Source organism: Phoca vitulina, unplaced genomic scaffold (genome assembly GCF_004348235.1).
Source record: "Phoca vitulina isolate PV1807 unplaced genomic scaffold, GSC_HSeal_1.0 scaffold9, whole genome shotgun sequence".
NCBI lineage: Eukaryota > Metazoa > Chordata > Mammalia > Carnivora > Phocidae > Phoca > Phoca vitulina.
Genome location: NW_022589712.1, coordinates 20,158,820 through 20,176,646, shown reverse-complemented (window position 1 = coordinate 20,176,646; position 17,827 = coordinate 20,158,820). Strand labels below are relative to the sequence as shown.

At 41.0% G+C, this 17,827-nt stretch overlaps 1 protein-coding gene across 7 annotated transcripts in view; it reads right to left on the bottom strand.

Annotated features, from left to right (window-relative positions):
* EPM2A (EPM2A glucan phosphatase, laforin) overlaps nt 1-17,827 on the bottom strand; it is a 241,657-nt gene that overhangs the window by 131,517 nt on the left and 92,313 nt on the right. For 6 of the 7 annotated variants that reach the window (XR_004299970.1, XR_004299972.1, XR_004299973.1 and 3 more), the window contains exon 4: nt 14,341-14,591. Coding sequence is in view for 4 of the 7 variants with exons in the window: in XM_032407722.1 (XP_032263613.1) it covers nt 14,341-14,591 (251 nt within the window). In the remaining 3 variants the exon portion in view is untranslated. Of the gene's footprint in view, nt 1-3,318; nt 6,274-14,340; nt 14,592-17,827 lie in introns of those variants that run through there. The other variant, XM_032407721.1, reaches the window with a different exon arrangement.

The following is a 17,827-nucleotide window of genomic DNA, read 5'->3' as shown; positions in this document are numbered from 1 at the left end:
GCGTTTGTATGATTGTTCAAAAGGTGGAAATGCTAGTACAAAAAGATCTCAGAGCCTTGTTTTCTCCACCTCCTTTTTGGAAAAATGTCTAACCTGAAATGTCAATATCCTACTTAAACTTGGCAGAACTGAATATAATCCTTCAATTGATTAGTAGTCAGAGTTTTGCAATTTTTGTGGCCAGGAGCTGAGCATTCCTTGTTTGTATATTTTTGTGTATAATGAATCAGCTTGTCATTCTGTTAGCCTTCTTAGCAGCAAAAACAAATGGCTGGCTCATTTAAATACCCTATATTGTTTTCACTTGAACTACTAATCCAGGTTTCTCCCTTGTGTGTTTTTGCAGAATATCTTATTGATAACATTTCTACCATAAGCTGTGGGAAGATTGACTCCTGACTAAAATGTGGATTTAGTTTATGTGTCCTTTATTTCTGTCATTAAAAATGACAATCAAAAATTATATGTCATAGGTCAAAAGGTCCTTCCTTGTGATCTGAAAGAGACCACTGAGAGAGAAGATATATTCTGTACTAACCACAAGTATTTTTGTGAAAGTGATACTTGGAGAAAGAAAACTGGCAAATGCTTCAAACTAAACTAGGACATTTGCTTAGGACATTTCAAAATTATCTTGCAGACGAAACATGTTTTATATCATTTGTTATTCCTTATGCATATCCAGGACTATGTAGATATCTAAACAATAAAATAAATTTTCTTTGCACACAGCTCCGATCCCTGCTTGTCAGGGGCTATATGCAGGGTTCCCTTATCAATTTGTTTCGTATATGTAATGATCCAGTATCTTCCAAAAAGTGTCAGCTCCATTTTCTAATCATCAGCTTAATATACTGAAAATATTTAGGGTGCCTGTGTGGCTCAGTCTGTGTGTGACTCGATCTCAACTCAGGTCTTGATCTCAAGGTCATGAGATCAAAGCCCCCATGTTGGGCTCCTCACTGGGCATGGAGCCTACTTGGAAAAAAAAAAAAAAAACTCACTGGGTGTTATATGTAAGTGATGAATCACTAAATTCTACTCCTGAAACTAATATTACACAGTATATGTTAACTAACTGGAATTCAAATAAAAACTTGAAACTAAATACTTAATTAAAAATACTCAAAACTTTTCTGTGTACCTAAATATGAATCTTTTTAAGGAATGAGTTAACAAATTTTGCTTATCCTTGGAGAAAATAATATACTATAAATTGGCAAAAAATTAAAACTTGGTGCTAACTTTAAAAGGGAATACTGATAATGTATTGACACTGACTATGAAGTCGGCAATTTTCTCTGGATGAGAGAATTCCACTACTCAGACACCTAAAATGTAACAGGTCATTAAGTTTACCTAATCTTTTAGTTGTGGGCTTTATTTATGACTTTCTGAGGACTGCAGATGTTTATATGCTCAATATGCAGGACGAACAGGTGGTCACGACAGATTATTTACTCCACTGACTATAAGAGAAATTATAGAGACTAGGCAAATTGTTGGATTAGTTAGAAAAAGAAAAGGAAAACACATTCCTCCATCTGTAAAATTCTAGATGTGCAGGAAACAGGACGATGACCTAAATTCTAGTTCATTCTTGCTTAGTCATGAGAATGCATCTATCAATCAAATTAACATGTAAGTATGGAGACATTCTGTAGGTTTGAGAAAATGCTCTGATATTTGTGTCCATGAGGTGAAGGGTAAAGGACTATACTATTTTCAGAGTATCTTCATTTCCAAAAGTTAGAATTTTACCCTGAAACATTTATGACATTTCACCTTTTTTTGACATTTATACCAATAGTATTCATGTCAGCCTCTCTGTGGTGCAAGGGCTTCAACAAGGCACTATTTCTTATATAAAATATCACTTTGATATTGCAAAATATACATATATCCACACCCACAGATAGAAACAAAGGGTTGGACAGAATACAACAAAATGTTAATAGTGTTTGTCTCTTGGTTATTTCTTTGATTTTTAAATTTTTTATTATTGAAATATAGTTGACATACAATGTTATATTAGTTTCAGGGGCACAACATAGTGACTTGACAGTTCTATCCATTATGCAATGCTCACCACAATAAACGTAGTTACCATCTGTCACCATTCAACAGGATCACAATATTATTGACTATATTGCTTAGGTTGTACTTCCATCCTCATGACTTATTTATTTTATGACTGGAACCCCCCTTCACCTATTTTACCCATCGCCCATCCCCCCTTCTTTTTTTTAAGTTTTATTTAAATTCCAGTTAATTAACATACAGTGAAATATTAGTTTCAGAGATCACCCCTCCCATCTGGCAACCATCAGTTTGTTCTATTTATGAGTCTGTTTCTGTTTCTTTGTTCATTTGTTTTGGTTTTTTTAGATTCCATATATAAGTGAAATCATATGGTATGTGTCTTTCTCTGACTTATTTCACTTAACATAATATGCTCTGGGTCCGTCCATGTTGTCATAAATGGTAAGATCTCATTCTTTTTTTGTTGTTGAGTAATATTCCAATCTGTATATATACCACATCTTCTTCATCCATACATCTATTGATGGACACTTAGGTCACTTTTATATCTTGGCTATTGAAAATAAGGCTGCAGTAAACACAGGGGTGCATATATCTTTTTGAATTAGCGTTTTTGGTTTCTTTGGGTAAATACCCAGTCGTGGCATTACTGGATCATATGGCATTTCTATTTTTAGTTTTTTGAGGAACCTCCATACTGTTTTCCACAGTGACTGCACCAATTCATATTCCCACCAAGAGTACACAAATGTTCCCTTTTCTCCACATCCTTGCCAACACTTGTTATTTCTTGTCATTTTGATTTTAGCCATTCTGACTGGTGTGAAACAACATCTCATTGTAGTTTTGATTTGCATTTCCCTGATGATTAGTGATGTTAAGCATCTTTTCATGTGTCTTTTGGCCATCTGTATGTCTTCTTTAAAAGAATGTCTACTCAGGTCGTCTGCCCACTTTTTAAATTGGATTGTTCAGTGTTTTAGTGTTGCGTTATATAAGCTCTCTATATATTTGGGATGTTAACCCCTTATCAGATATATCATTTGCAAATTATCCTCTCCCAGTTGGTAGGTTGCCTTTTCATTTGTTGGTGGTTTCCTTTGCTGTGAAAAAGCTTTTTATTTTGTTGCAATCCCAACAATTTATTTTTGCTTTTCTCTTGCTTGAGGGGACATCCAGAAAAATGTTCCTATGGCGGATGTCAAAGAAATTACTGCCTATGCTTTCTTTTAGGAGTTTTATGGTTTCATGTTTAGGTCTTTAATCCATTTTGAGTTTCTTATTTTGTATGGTGTTAGAAAGTGGTTCAGTTTCATTCTTCACACATAGTTGTCCAGTTTTCCCAATACAATTTATTTGTAAAGACTGTTTTCCCCCCTTGTATATTCTTACCTCCTTTGTCATAGATTAACTGACCACATAAACATGGATTTGTTTCTAGGGTCTCTATACTATTAATTGACCTATGTGCCTATTTTTGTGCTATTATCATACTATTTTGATTACAACAGCTTTGCATATATCTTAATATCTGGGATTGTGATGCCTCTAGCTGTGTTCTTCTTTCTCAAGATGGCTTTGGCTATATGGGGTCTTTTGTGGTTCCACACAAATTTTAGGATTATTTGTTCTAGGCCTGTGAAAAATACTATTGGTATTTTGAGAGAGATTGTATTCAATCTATAGATTGCATGGCAACAATTTTATTTGTGTATTGATTTGTACCTCTCTTTCTCCTAAAGGAACTAAATATGACATTTTATAATGGATCAAACAATATAGCGAAATGAAAATAAAATTTGAAATAAGAAAATGAGGCAATGGGGTAAACATGCGTAGAAATACAAGGCAGGCCCAGGAGTAAAGTTAGTTCAAAACTTATACTACATAATCCTAATTGTTACTGAGAAGAGGAAAACCTAATTATTAGTAAGCTTCACAGTTGCATAAAGTATTATTTTTTATTGCTCAGGAAAATAACAACTGTGCTTAATTCCTTGACCAGAAGGAAATTTCTTCTGTGAGATCACTCACTGGGAGAATACTGTGCAGTGTAATACAAGCAACAATATTCTTAGTGCATATAGTAATGCATTTCCTAAGAATGTTCTTTTCGGAAGGCCATCGGTATTAGCCTATGATAGCAAACCAAGAGGAATTGAATACACGCAATTGTCAGCCAGAGACTGGGCTGAAAATGCAATAGAGTATTTTATAGGATCATGGCTTTCGGAGGTTGATATATGATATTTGTTGTGATTTAATATCATTAAATACTAGTAGTATATAGACAAATAGTTATTAAAATGCTTAACACAAAAAAAAAGAACAAAACCAAGCCTTTGATAGTATTTTCATTAAATAAAGTACCCCAATCATTAACTTACATTTTAAAAAAGTTTTCATGAAATGTATTCCTCACATTTCTCTTAGATAAAATATAAATTAGATCTGGGCACAGGATCCAAAGAAGTATTTGGCTTAAATAATATGAGAGTATGCAAAAGCCTATGTTGTTCAGCACGATTTACAAGTCCTCCCTAAAGATGTTATAGTGCAGTGTGTTAAGTGCTTTAAGAGCAGCCAACATGGGGTCCTATGAAAATGCCTGGGAGGAGCAAACTTGAAGACTCACGAAGATATCTCAGAAAGGGTCACCTTGGAGACGCATAGGTGGAGTTGAAATGCTGGCCAGCCACAGATGGGGGGAAAGAGGACGCCAGGCAGAGGAAAAAGTATGTGCAAAAACCAGAGGGTACAAAGGTCTTAGAGCATTTAAGTAATTTGCTATCACTGAAGAGTATTCATGGGGGATTTAGGAATGACAAGAGAGACTGGAGGGAAAGGAGTGGTCTAGATCATAAAGTGCTTTATATGTCACAATAAGAATGCTTATACTTTTTCCCAAGAACAATGAGGAGCCATTGAGAAGTGCTGAGCAAGGAAGAGATAGTATCATAGTGGAGTTTTAGAATGGTTTCTCTGGTGGCAATGTAAAGAATGGCCCAGAAATGGGTAAGAAGAGCAATAGAAAGAGAAGTCAGGATCCTTTAATAAACTGTCAGAGTTGATAGTTGGGAATGAACACATTTAAGAGGTATAATTGAGAGAACTTGTTGAGTGATTAGAAGGGGGTGGGGATGGGAAAGAGGTGGCAAAAATGACATTCAGTTTTCTGACTCGAGCAACTGGGGAGAAGGTGCTGCCCAAGAACAACAACAAAAATATGAGAGATTTGGCAAAAGAAAGAAAACTTCAGTTTGTGGCATACTGACTGGGAGATGTCCAAATAAAAATGTTCAGAAAAGAATTTTGATATATAGCCCTAGCCCTCAAGAAAGAGCTTTAGAATTGAGATTGAGATTTGGGTATAGATGATGATTGAGAAAATTCTGATTTAAAATGGCAAACACACTATTCTTCCTGACATCTGAATGGAAATTACAATGTAAAATTTGAAGACAGAAATCCACCTGCAACAATGAAGAGAAAGGTAAGAAGGATTACCCAGCAGATAAGATATTTTAGCATGAAAGAAAGCTTTTGGAAGTGTACTGATGGATGAACTAACTAAAGGAAAGAAGGCTGTGGCTAATGAGGAGATGCAGAACCCCAGGGGAGGTGGATAATAATTAATATGCTCAGAGTGACTGGGCTTTAAATTCTCAATTATAATGGAATTTGGGAGACATAAGAAATCAAAAATGGGATGGTGTGGTAATTTTAAGTGAGGCAATGAAGAGTATGTCCTCACAAACATTTCTTTGTCGTCCCTAACAGATTTTTTTTTTTAAAGCTAACAACAGAAAAGAGAAAGTATATCAAAAACATCCCATAATTATCATTGTAATAATGTCAACATGAAGGAAGGTAAAGACCAGTGGATATAAGCCAAGGTCAAAGTTCTTTCCTTGTAAGGGAAAAGAAATAATTAAAATCAGAAATAAAAAGACAGGAGAAAAACAGAAAAAGCAAAAATAATTTTTAAATAACAACTAAGCAAATAGAAATAAGCTCAAATACATCAGTAATCACAATAAACAGAAATGGCCTAAGTCCCTAGAAACTGGGAGGTGCTGGGTAGATATAAGCTTTGAATACCATTCTGTAAGAAATAGGGGATGCTTACCTTGTTTGTCCACAATGGGTACAAAATCTTCACTGAAACTGTCTGGACCATAAATCCACTTTTGGATCTGTCATAACTTTAAGAAGGCAACAGTAGGATCTCTATTGAATGAAAATATATTTCATTTTCTTCAACAACCATATAAAGCAAACTAAATTGCATTCAGTGAATTCTGAGTTTTCTCTCACTAAGAACTGATAAAAGCCTTGATAGGTGTGACAATGACAATTATCTACTCTATTCTGTTCAAGGTCCGGTTATCTATTCTTTCACCATCCATTTTCTTCTGAATTTCTCCTTTGTAATCCATACCATTCCAATGCTATGCCAGATCATTTAATACTAATTGTTTACAGTTCAGGTTTTAAATGACAGCAATCCTATTCACTGAATGCTAAGTATTATTTCCTGTAGTAATATTGGCATAATGCTTGATACAATTACAGTATAGGAATTCATCCTGTCTTTTATTTGAATAGCCCCACATTTTCTGTCTGGCTTGGACTACTCTTTCGGCTGTCTGCAATTTATTCTTGGGTTTCTGTCCTTTGGTCTAATGATAACTTCCAGATTGTATTAAGCGTAAAGTCTTTCCCGCATGGACAGATTCCTGGAAATCCTATCAGATCCTCTAGCTACAGTAGCCCAATGTTTAACTGTTTACTCCATTCCTACTATAATGTATATTTTATGTCAACACTAAATTAATGCTGAGGAATCAAAGATAAACAAACAAAAATGATTAAGAGGACATCTTTTAAAGGTGATAAAAGAGCTCCTTGGTACAAGATCAATGATATGAAACATACAAATACATTTTTACCACACTCTGAATGACCTTACATGAGAAAAAACAGCTAATTATTCAACCAAAGAATGTTTTGAATGTGAGTTGTACTGGATTTTTGAATATAAGTTTTATTAGGTAAGAACTTGTTCTGAGTTTATGATGTAAGCATACAACTGGAAACACTGAACATTGTCATAGCAATCATCTTAAGTTTCTCTCATTTAAATTTCTGCTTGAGAATTCTACTTTTAAATGTGAAAAGCCAATTCATATGTTCAGGGGATAAGTATTCCATTTCTGAAAAGTCTATTATTTTTACTGTTTCTTCCTCTGCACATTACCTTTTTTTTTTCCTTCTTCTACTTCTTTAAAAAAAATCTTTATATAAACTCAGTATAATTTCTGTCTAAAGGTAGGGAAAAGAAGTCATAAACATAAAGCCAGCCCCATCCATTTCATTTTTTGTTAGCTACTTGGATAGATGTTAAGATTACTTGTGTCAGATAGGCCTTGGAGATTACCTGGAGGTGTAATTCTGTGGAGGGTATTTGTTTACTGCCAAGGAAAAATGGAGAGAGTTTTCTCAATATCTTCCATTTGGGGTTAGCTTTCAGCTAGCTAGATAAGAACCACTGCTTAAAGGATAATAACAGGAAATCCCAAATATATGCAGGTTCTGAAGTCTAATAAATCCACTACAAATTACTCTGTCACAAAATTTGAATTTGCGGGTCATCATTCAAGAGCTTCCATCTTCCTTTCAAGAACTATCTTCTGAAACCCACCTTTAGGGACTGCCCCCAGTAAAAGCAAAATGTAAAACATAAGCTGTTTAAGTGATATCAGAAATCAAAATGTGTTTTAATGCCACAAGTTATGACAAAAACAGATACTGTTTTTAAAACCAGAATGTACGTACTGGTAGCGTACCAATCACAATGCCTTCCGCTGTAAGCAACAGAAAACGCCACTCTGCTCAAACACAAAGAAATGCATTGTCATACACAACCGAAAGTCAGGAATGTGGGCAGACTTCAGGGTTAACTTAGCGAGTAGCTCCAGCTTCGTCAGCCCCTTCCCTCCGTCCTGCTGTGTTGGCGCATGCCCAAGCTGGTAGGAAGATGGTTCCACTAGTGGGGATCACACATCCACACACAATCACCACCAAAGGAAGGAAGAGCATCTCTTCCTATAGTTCTTTCTCCAGAGTGAGAAAACTTTACCCAGAAGCCCTCAGAAATTCATCCAGTATCTCAGGGGCCGATGAGAGAACACATGTTTTTTCTACAACTAAACTCTGTCACCAAGGAAAGGTTTATTTTTTTTTGCTCGAGTCTGGGTTCCTGAACTAAAAACGAGAAGGTTTTCTGTCAGTGTCGTTTTGTTGTTTTAGCAACACTATAAATGTGGCCTGACATCAGGCTAAACCTGTAAAAAAGGAAACTCAAGCCATTCTGGTCCCTTCCTCCAAATTGCCACTGTCCTCCAAACTTCTTGGGTTTTTCACCCTCCATAGACTTCGGGTAGTTATTGTCCATAGTTTTATGGTTTGAATTATGCTCCCCACCCAAATTCATATACTGAAGGCCTAACTTCCAATACCTCAGAATGTGACCTTATTCAGAAAGAAGGTCCTTGCAGATGTAACTAGTTAAGATGTCAACTAGAGTAGGGTGGACCCCTAATCCAAAGTGACTTGTATCCTTATAAAAAGGGGAAATTTGGACACAGACGTATACACACGGACAACACCAATGTGAAGATGAAGGCAGAGGTAGGGGTGATGCTTCTACCAACCAAGGAAGGCCAAAGGTTGCCAGCAAACTAGCAGAGAGGGCCTAGAATAGATCCTCCCCCACATTCCTCAGAGGGAACCAACCCTGCTGATACCTTGATCTCCCACCTGTAGCCTCCAAGACTAAAAGAGTAAATCTCTGCTCTTTAAGTCACCCAATTTGTGGTATTTTAAGGTTGTCCTAGCAAACCAACAATGCACTGCACGATGCCCAGAGTTTATACAGGGAGGTCATTAGGAGCTTACTCCCCCAAACCAGGGGTGAAATTGTCTTACTTGCCTGAGAATAAGTTAGCGTTTTCTCTATGCCTCTTTTCTTATCTGCAAAATAGGGGTAATAATGATATTTATCATAGCATTGTGGGGAAGATGAAGTAAGCTGATAGATGTAAAGATTAGAGCACGGTGCATGGAACATGTACGCTCTCATAGTTATTAGCTATTCTTGTCCTGCACTCATTGGACTATATGCCAGGCACTCTAGGTACCTCACCAAACTAAACAGATACAAATCTGGGGCTTTCTGAAGTTTACATTATAGTGAGAGGATGCAGACAATAAGACAAATAAGCAACTTATGTAACATATTGGTCAGTACTAAGTTCTATGAACAGAAATGAATCAGAGAAGGAGGAGGGGGAGGACTGGGGTTGGGGAGGGCAGTGGTTGATAGGCCAGCCCAGAGAGGCATCATGGAGGAGGTTAGAAACTGAGCTGGTGCACACCAGGCAGACATAACAGCAAGTGCAAGTGGCCTGTGGTAGGAGTCGGCCTGTATACTCACAGGGCGGGAAGGCCAGTGTGGCTACAGCAAAATGAGGTGGGAAGCGGTGGGAAAGGAGGAGGTCAGAGACGTAACCGGGGACAAGGGGATGTGTGCTGGGAGGGCTTAGGCTTGCACCCTGAATGACATGGCAAGTCAGTGGAGGTTCTGTGCATAGGAATGACATGATCTGACATGCATTTTTATAGAATCACCCTGGCCATGAGGTGAGAGTAGGTATGAGGAAGAAGAGAACAGACAGACCCAGTTAGGATGCTGTTTCTGGAGTCCAGTCAGTGGAGGAGGTAAAACATAATTAGGCTCTAGATGCTCTGACAAGAGAAGGGACATGTTTTCCTGATGGACTGAATGTGATGTCTGAATGAAAGAGAGGAGTTACGAATTGCTCTGAGGTTCGAACCTGAGCAACAGGAAGTATGTTTCCATCAACCGAATTAGGGAAGACTTATGGAGCAATGGGTTAGGGAAGGAGAGAACAAAGTTGTTATTACCAGTGTCCTGCCTCTTACCTTTAGTATTTTGCCTTTATTGTTAGAATGAACGAAGTAGTTGCTAATATTGTCCTTCCTCTTCCTGTTACTGGTACTGCCATTATTATAATTAAAGTGAGAGGTGACTTAATGCACCCTTTTCTGTTTATTCTCAATCCCATCTTCTATGGGACCTTCTTTTTTCCTTACAGGTAACAAGCCACTTTGGGGTCAGCACATTCCACCCAGCTGCTCCTTTTTCTTTTTTTTAAAGATTTTATTTATTTGGGGCGCCTGGGTGGCTCAGTCGTTAAGTGTCTGCCTTCGGCTCAGGTCATGATCCCAGGGTCCTGGGATCGAGTCCTGCATCGGGCTCCCTGCTCCGCGGGAAGCCTGCTTCTCCCTCTCCCACTCCCCCTGCTGTGTTCCTGCTCTCGTTGTCTCTCTGTCAAATAAATAAATAAAATATTAAAAAAAAAAAAAGATTTTATTTATTTGAGAGAGAGAGCACCAGCGGGGGAAGAGCAGACTCCCCGCTGAGTGCAGAGCCCAACACCTGGCTCGATCCCAGGACCCCGAGATCATGACAGAACCAAAGTCAGACACGCTTAACCAACTGAGCCCCCAGGCGCACCCCCACCTTTTTTAAAGATTTTACTTATTTACAGCTGCTCCTTCTTCCTGCTGTAATCTAGTCCCAAAGGGAAGTCAGTGGCTACAGAGCATGCCCGTCTCTTGGGAACATAACTTGACTCACCCCTGTTCCTACGGTCACACCTTCCTTCTCGATCTCCCAAGACTGTCTTTGTGAAAGGAAACCCCTGCCTTTTCTCCCTTTGGAAATTTCACTGCCCTTTGCTTTTTCTCATTTTAGCCATTTTTCTTCCACTTACTCCAATTTCCATTAATCCTTGCACCAATTCTTCCCCACTCCCAGTACTGGCTGTTCTCGCTCATGAATTCTGCTGGGACCCCTCAGTAAATCTGAATAAATCCCCTGACCTGTCTTCCTCACTCCTCCTTTCCCTCTGGGCCTCAACTAAAACTCTTGCTACAGGAATTGTTGCTTGGTGTCTCTCGGGCTCAGTTTGCTCCTCTGTACAATAAAGGAATTAACCAGGTTATCTGCAAAGATCCTCAGTTGTAACTTCCGAACACACTGACTAGGTGTTTTTCCTGTGTGGCAAGTTCTTCCTTCTATCTAAGTCGTCTTCAGAGCCTGCCTTTCATTACTCTCTTATTACCAAGGTCCCAAGCACATTTTTTTCATCATTATTTCTTTTTTTTTTAAGATTTTATTTATTCATTTGAGAGAGAGAGAGAGACAGAGGGAGCATAAGCAGAGGGAGAGGCAGAGGGAGAGGGAGAAGCAGACTCTCTGCTGAGCCAGGAGCCCAACACGGGGCTCAATCCCAGGACCCTGAGATCATGACCTGAGCCAAAGGCAGACGCTTAACCATCTGAGCCACCCAGGTGCCCCTCATCATTATTTCTTAGGCAAAGCCAAATGGCTTTCACCCACACCTTAAGTTGATCAAAAGAATGTGTTTATTTTTCTAGATATTTCCTAACGTTGCACACAAAATATTTGAGGGACCATGATTCAAGTTTAAAGAAACAACCTTATTTGGACATTTCTTAACCATGAGTGAGATTTCATGATTTTCTTTAAGAAATCTATGACCAGAAAGTTTCGTTAATGCCAGTGACAAGCAGCTAATGGCATCATTTCTGCTTTGATTTTCTGTGACACACTTTTGAGGTTTTCATCCTCACTTCTTTGCAGGGCCCTCACCTTTGTCTTCCTTTTGCCCTGTAACTGCCAATTTTCATCAGCGATTGAGAAAATAAGAGTGCAAGGAAAAACAATTTGGCTCAGCTGACTGTTTTTTCAAGGAAACTGTTTTTTTAGATTTCAGACTAAGTTAATAAGAAAACATTTTAATCCTATAATCAGAGGTCATTTTTAATGCTTTTATTCAGCAAAATTCCAGGTAATTTTGAAATACATTGGACATCCATTTATTGAGGACAAGAGAGGTTATTCCAAAACATTCTTTAATAGCCCTAAACTGATTTTTCCTATCAGAAGAAAAAGGAAAATCCACCCGGAAAGGTCTTTCTATAGTGGAGGGAGGTTACATAGCTGAGCTTCTTAGGCATTAAACTAATTCACACACACACACACGTATATAATTGGTTAGAAATATTCCATTTCAGGATTAAGTTTTACACAACACATTATGACCATAAATGGGTTACTTGGATATAATAGTTATCTCTATTTATTTTTAGCAAGGGAGCTAGATTTCATAATATTCAATCCTGGCTTATAAATTTAACTTGGTAAACTTGCAGGAGAAATGTGAGCTGTCTAGCATTCTCTGACAAATCAAAAGCCATCCCCCCTGAGTCCCACAGTACAGACATGTCTGCCTCTTCTGAACTCCAGTGGAACTGACCTTGTGTCGTCCTTATCCCCCATACTTCCTAATTCAGAGTCTCTCGTATCTATCAATAAATAATTACGAAGAAAAAAGGAGCAGAAAAATAAGGAGGCATTGCAGTTTAATCGAAAAAGCATGGGTGTTGAATTAGACAAACCTAGCTTTGTATCTCATTTCATCTATTTCTTCACCATGTGATCCTGGGCAGTTGACTGAACTATCTGAGCCTTCGTTTTCTCGGCTCTATAGCAGAGGTAACGAAGTGCCCTCGTAGGGTACCATGAGGGTTCAATTAAAATTGAAAAGCACCTGGCACATACAAGACACCCGATAAAAGGTACTTCTCCCTCCCCTATTCTGGCGTATCATTCCTAGAGCAATCCTGTGGCATGGCTGATTGAACACCGAGCTGTTTCTGGGCTGTGAGCTCTTTGAAGGCAGAGTCTTGTTCATCTTTGTATTTCCTATGGAACCTCGGGTAGTGAGCTACATATTCTGGAGGCGCGATAACTGTGTACTGTTTTAAACTGAGGGCTGAGGGGTGCCTGGGTGGCTCAGTCGTTAATCGTCTGCCTTCGGCTCAGGTCATGATCTCAGGGTCCTGGGATCGAGCCCTGCATCGGGCTCCCTGCTCCGCGGGAAGCCTGCTTCTCCCTCTCCCACTCCCCCTGCTTGTGTTCCCTCTCTCGCTGTGTCCCTCTCTGTCAAATAAATAAAATCTTTAAAAAAAAAAAAAAAAACTGAGGGCTGAAACAGGACCACTCCTAAGCTGTGCAACAATTATCTATGGATTGGGGCTCTTCTGGTACGGTGAGCTATGGCTCAGGCCTCTTGGGTGAGCGATGGCTCAGGCCTCTTGGGTGAGCGATGGCTCTCGTAAGCTATGGCTCAGGCCTCTTGGGTGTTGAGACAGCCCACCATGTTTTAAATTAGGTTGCACAAAATAGAGCTACTTTCCTAAATTCCTTGGCAACTAATCAGAAGGCTGTTCCATTTCTCACTGTAGAAACTGTTGCAAAAAAATTGACCTTACTCTGAGAGAGAGAAACAGAATCCACTACACTGTGCTGGAAAATCAACAAGTTGTGTTGAAAGCACTGAGTCACATAAGCGTGGGTTTTAAACACCAGCTGGTCCCTGACTAGCCGTGAGACCTTGGGCAAGCTGTCTACGCTCGTTGAGCCTCAATTAAACCAAAGGGAGAGACAGTAACTCCACTGTGGTTGTCACACAGGGTTGTGGGTACAGAAGGTCATGCCCTGGAACAGACTGGAACACTGGGGAAGCAGGATGCCAACACCAAGTCTAGAAAGCCATCACTTCTCAGTCATGGGAGCTCCTCCTCTGTCATGGTCCACGCTTCTACCCATATTCCCTTCTTTGGCAACTGGCCAGCTCTCATTGTATCACTTCAGTTCAATTGAGCAGAAAAGCTGTGCGTGTGTGCGTGCATGCATCAACACGCGAGTGGTCACATCTACGGATCCCCCAACTTTTGTTCCGCAGGTCACATTACAATGCCATGAGAAGGTGCGCTCGTTAAGCCGCAATACAACAAATGCACGCTTTCCTTTTCCGTCTGATACTAGAACACTGCACAGTCCAATTTGCTTGTGGCTTTTTCTCACGTGTCAGTCAGTCACAGCTTCCTCTGTAAAAATACTTCAAAGAAAATACAGCCCAGCCAAAGCATTAACAGAAAGCCCCAGACGAAAGGGGGCAGGCTGCGGGCAAAGCCAAGTGACTGGTCTTTTCAGTTCTGGTGGAATCTTTGTTTCTAGGTCATTCTACTAACATCACCTAAGGAAACTGGGTTCCTAAGGAAATTGGGAGGTTGGGGAGGCAGATGGGCCACCTACACACCACATATGGAAGAACGAACCTTCCCAAATTTCTGAAAAAAGTCTTCTTCTGCCCGGGCCAGTGCGTCTTCGTCAATGTACACAGCTGGCCTTCTGGCCATGAGGAAGTACTGCACCTTCCTCAGATTCCAGCCCATCACGTACTGGAGCCAGCCGCAGACGGCCGCGGTGGACCTGCCGACCCCGGCGTTGCAGTGAACGTATACGGTGTGTCCATTCTCGAGCAGCGCGTGCAGGAGACAGACCGCCTGGGGCAGCATCTGCACTCGGCCTGGGATTGAGAAAGCACAGCATAGACACATGAATAATGAAACCCCAATATCCCACTCATGACAACTCCTCAGTGCCTGGTGAGATGAGTGCCAGGCAGGGAGAGGCAGGGATAGGAGAGCTTGCTCCATTCCTTTGTTTTGACGGAAAAGGTGGGACAATAATAAAGTAGAAAGAACACTCCAGAGGCAGTGGGTCAGCTCTGAACCTTCCCTGGCTTTTGCTTTGAGTGACTTCTGCATCAGGGCGAATTTCCTCTCAAAGAAAACTTAACCGTTGCCTATGGTCAGAAGAACGGATTTTTACATCCATCAGAAGGGCTTGCTCAGATTGGGCAGAGATTTACAGGATTTCACCCTGACTTTCTTTAATCCAAACAGATCTTCAAGATCAATGCAAAACACAGAATTAGTCCATATTGGTTAAAGGAGTCAATTTTAATCACTCAACATATGCCAATTTTCATTTGGCCAATGGGATGGCGAACATTAATTGACACACATGCGATAACCGATCATTCATTTATTCCTTCATGATACAGTGAGTGTTGAAATGATTCCATTTCTCCTTTACTGGTCAATTGTGATTATGGTTATTATTACCTCATGACTACTATTTTGATTATTAGGTGATCAAATGTCTCATTTATACCCTGATAGGATATGTAACGCTCTGCTCAGCCCTGCCAGACTCCTGTCTCATGAGGCAGAGATCTTCCTAAAGCCATCAAATGCCTAGATGCCTGGAATTTCTTCTGCACACAGGTTCTCAGAGCAAAGACAGTTAGTGGATTTGGTGGGGGGTGTGGACAATGGTCAAATTACTTCAAAGGGGATGAAAGAGGGAAACTGGGGGCGCCTGGGTGGCTCAGTCGTTAAGCGTCTGCCTTCAGCTCAGGTCATGATCCCAGAGTCCTGGGATCGAGCCCCGCATCAGGCTCCCTGCTCAGCGGGAAGCCTGCTTCTCCCTCTCCCACTCCCCCTGCTTGTGTTCCTGCTCTCGCTATCTCTCTCTCTGTGTCAAATAAATAAATAAAATCTTCAAAAAAAAAAAAAGAAAAGAAAGAGGGAAACTGTAGAGAGTCTTGGATTATGCGCCCGTGACTTGACATTCACTAGCTAATCTGTATTCTCAACCACACAGGGGCACAATGGCGCTTCGCATTGCCATCCCACTGGATGACGGGAGAGGTGGGGAAAACTCCCCCCTCAAATGATTTTACTGCAGATCCTGAGGCCTAGAATTTCATGGTGGAATGGAGCCAGGAGGTCATGAGAGCCACTCACGGAAGTTGAGACTTCCCTCTTTAGATATCCTCTTCTAAAATACCAAGTGCCTCTTAAGGGCTAACACAACACATGGCAATCAGGTATCAGCACCTTAGAAGGACAGATGTTACAAGACCCCATCGTGGTTTGAAGGCCCTCTCAGTTACCTCTCTATCTGGGGTGGGTCTACCTTAGCTTCAGGCTCACCCTGCTCTGACTTAGGAGCAGAAAATCTACATGGAAGCCAAGATAAGATTCTAATTTTGCTGCCAGTGCTCTATCCATCCATCTTACCAAGGCATCTCAAGCTACAGGTCCCACATGGCAGAGTAGAGACATTTTTAATTGGAATGCCTTTGGTCAGGACACCCTGCAATTCCTCAGGCTCCATCTCTCCCTGCTGCCGATCGCCCTACGTTCGTGTTCCCTGCCTGATCTCTGAGGGCAGCTAAGGGGAGCCCCACCAGCTCCCCTGTGCCGCTTGATTTCTCAGAGTCCAAACTCAGCCATAAACTACCATTGATTTGCTCTTCCTCACTAGGTTTCGGGGTACTCTGAGGGTAGAGCTAGATGGGCATGCCACACAGTCAGTTGTTCATGGCACTCCCTCAGAGGCAGTAAAATATCACCAGAAATGGAACGAAGTGTAGAAGGTCCTATGTACCAGAGAGACGTCTCACTGTCTGTCCCAGGGAGAGTCCCGTGTAGTTGATGCACCATTTGAGCTGGGAGATCAGAGGAGGCAAAACTTCCAAAGTATGCTGGCAATCCTGCCAACACAGGTGAGGCCTGCCCATGTGCAAGAAGGGGTGTTAGAGGTGTAGCCCCCCTAATACCGGCTGGGAAGGGAATGACCCCCGACCAACCTGGGCAGCCGGGTTATTCCTGCCATGGCTGGCATCACTGGCCAAGTTCGCTGTGACAGATGCCTCTCCTCCTACCATGTACATTTCCAGGACATGAGCAGGAAAAAACATTTTTTATTGGAATATAGTGGACATACAATGTTAGCGTCAGGTGTACCACACAGTGATCTGACAATTCTGTACTGTACGCTCTGCTCAGCACAGTAAGGTAGTTACCCTCTGTCACCGCACAACGTTAGTACAAGGTTACGGACTCTACTCCCTGTGCTGTACTTTTTATCTCCGAGAAGTATTTTTAACATGGGGTTTCACTAAATGCCCAGTGTACAAACAGACCATGTGGCCATGTGCAGTAGGGGCTTCTGGAAGCAGAGTCCCAGCCCCCGGGCTCCGCTTCTGAGCCTCAGTGTCACCGACCTGCCCAAACCGGGGTTCACGTGGACCCGTCGGGATCCCTTCCCCCCCACCTGCTCTCTGGCCAGAGATTCCCTGAGGAAGGATCTGCATCAAATGGCCCAAATGCACTATCTCTCCCTTTCCTTTTTATCTGTAAAAGATTCTTCAAGAGGCATGCACACAGTTTAGAAATTGAAAAGTTTGAGAAGGGGTATGTGTGAGCTTGGAATTCTGTGACCTCAGCCATGCGATCCTGGAAGGTAAGTGACAGCTGCCTCTGGGAAGCTCCAGAAGGCTCTCAGTTTAAACACAGGTTTCACCCCGCAATGGTCTTCTCCTAGAATCACTTGGCCACCCCCCTTAAGAACTGTCAAACAAATACTTGAATAACATAAAAAGGATGCCGGACAAGGACGGGGTCCAGGATCAGCCTGGCCGCCACTGGAGCTCTTGCTTATTTTGATTTCTAGGGACTACAAATCACTCTGCTTTGACTGACGACAGCTCACATTTACTGAGTCCTTTCTACCTGCCAAGTGCTGTTCTAAGCACCATGCAGGTAATAGTTCATTTGCAATCACCTTTTAACAACTATGAGGTTGGTACTATTTTTATCCTCAGTTTATATCTGAGGGAACTGAGGCAAGGAGATCTGCCCAAGGTTATTCCCCCGTGGCCACTGAAACCCAGCCGGCCCAACTCCAAAG